This window comes from Octodon degus, unplaced genomic scaffold, assembly GCF_000260255.1.
Source record: "Octodon degus isolate 3935 unplaced genomic scaffold, OctDeg1.0 scaffold00075, whole genome shotgun sequence".
In the NCBI taxonomy this organism is placed as follows: Eukaryota; Metazoa; Chordata; class Mammalia; order Rodentia; family Octodontidae; genus Octodon; species Octodon degus.
This window is the reverse complement of record NW_004524651.1, coordinates 6,474,214-6,476,251: the sequence shown is the minus strand read 5'-3', so window position 1 is coordinate 6,476,251 and position 2,038 is coordinate 6,474,214. Positions and strand designations below refer to the sequence as shown.

Here is a 2,038-nt window from a genome sequence, read left to right as displayed (position 1 = left end):
GGACCTCCAGAAAGTAAAAAAACTCACCCATGTGTAATATCTTACAACTACACATGACCAATTATGAATTGTAAATGACATATTCAAGAATTCTTAAGAGCATAATTCCTCTTAAAATCTTATTTTTGTCATGCTTTTTGAAACATAACTCACCTTGCCATTTCATCTTCTACATATTTTCTAACAGCTTTCTCAGCAACTGTCCTATCCAGCTTTGCAATTGGCACAGTTCTTATTTCATCATACAGTGCCTGAGGTTCCTGAATAAAATGAATTTATGTGACTTCAGAGAAAACTTTAAATTTAGCTGTAAAAACAGCACCCATTTGTCTCTCTCAAAGGCGTCTATTTTATCCTAGTTAAGTATATTGTATACTTAAAGTAGCCATTCTTATAGCATATACAGATATATTTTCATTTTTTTAATAATCTCCATGCTTATAAACTTGACAAGTTAACAGGATTCTCAAATCCTACTTCTTTTATTTTATTTTATTGAGAAACAAATAGCAATGAGCAGTAAGTCTGATACACTATTCAAATAATAAGAGATGATAAAAGGAAAAAATTCATTCTGGTCTTGCAGTTACTTATCCCTGAAACAGAATTTTTCAATATTTACTGGTTTGTAAGCTTTGGAGGAAATGTGTCACTTTATAAAATTACTGTAGTAACTAGCAATAATACAGTTTTATAGAACGTTGTGCGTACAGATGGCAGGCTCTATAGGTTCTCTAGTACCACCAAAGACAAAAAAAAGAAGACACTTTCCTAACAAGTCATATTACTTGCCGCCTTACCATTGCGATCTGAACTTCTCCTCCTGTAGCATACACTTCTCCATCATGATCACCATACAGAAAGAATCTCACTATGCTTCCATAGAAGAGGGGAAGAGTTTTGATTGTCTTGACCTGATATTTAAATTTTAAAAGAGATCAGTAGTGACATTTACTCACAGAAACAGACATAAAATGACTTCATATTCAAAGGCAAAAAGAAGCCCTTGGTGTCATGAGAAAAACCAGTAAAGCATTCTAATAAATATCTGTGAAGTGCTCTACTTATTCTTAAATTTCTATAAAGATACAGCAAATTCTTTATACAAGTATTTCACAGTGAAGTACATGCTTATAAATGTGACAAGTTAACAGGATTCCCAAATAAACAAAACTTAAGACATTTTTTTCTCGACTTAAACAAAAATTACAGGTAATATTTCCATTACTCCAATTCTGAAATCTTCCAAAAGGACAAGAATTTATTATCCACTGTACCATCCCCTCCCGGCAGTTCTCTACTGGGTTCCCTTCCACCTCACCAGCCTTTCCTCTCAGTCCTTTGCTGGGTCCTTTCCCTCTCACCCTAAAAGTTCGGAGAACCCCAGGCTCCATCCTCGGGCTCTGTGGCTATATTCATGGCATCAAGTGACCTTATCCAATTCCATGGCATTAAACAGATGACTGAGCTTCTCACATCACTGGGGAAAATGGGTGTCCTTTTATCTTTGTAACCATCTGTATTGAGCCAAGACTAGCTCTCTCAAGGTACACACAAAGGCCATTCCTTATCCATAATTATGCTCTTCTTCCAAGCTCCAGCTCATGTAGTCAGAAAAACTGCATTCCTCCCCACTCACTGCACTGACCTTCTGCCAGTTAGTTTTTATACATACATTATGGCTATTTGAGGCTAAAATCTCCTATGAACAAAGCACATTTTCTTGTTTTCAGCACAATATAGGCAAAAGGCACAGAATATCAGCAGAGCTCAACAACAGAGACTAAGAAGAATATCAGCAGAGCTCAACAACAGAGACTAAGAAATCATTTCTTACAACATATTAAAAAAGAAAATGAGGGCCGGACAAATAGCTCAGTGGATTAATGGGGGGTTCCTGGGCCTGCAGTGCGGGCCCCATTGCCAGGGCATGCTAAGAAGGCAACTAAGACTGGGCGTGGTGGCTTGTGCCTGTGATCCCAGCTCTTGGGAGGCTATAACCAGGTGGATCACTATGAGTCCAATCTAGTAGTGAGAC

The 2,038-nt window shown here is 37.3% G+C and overlaps 1 protein-coding gene across 1 annotated transcript in view; it reads right to left on the bottom strand.

The window, feature by feature from the left end:
• Positions 1–2,038, bottom strand: part of Smchd1 (structural maintenance of chromosomes flexible hinge domain containing 1) — a 150,416-nt gene that overhangs the window by 84,669 nt on the left and 63,709 nt on the right. Inside the window, exons 14-15 of the mRNA XM_023720401.1 lie at positions 801–914; positions 154–260 (exon numbers count right to left, since the gene is read on the bottom strand). Of these exons, the coding sequence (XP_023576169.1) occupies positions 154–260; positions 801–914 (221 nt within the window). The remainder of the gene's footprint in view (positions 1–153; positions 261–800; positions 915–2,038) is intronic.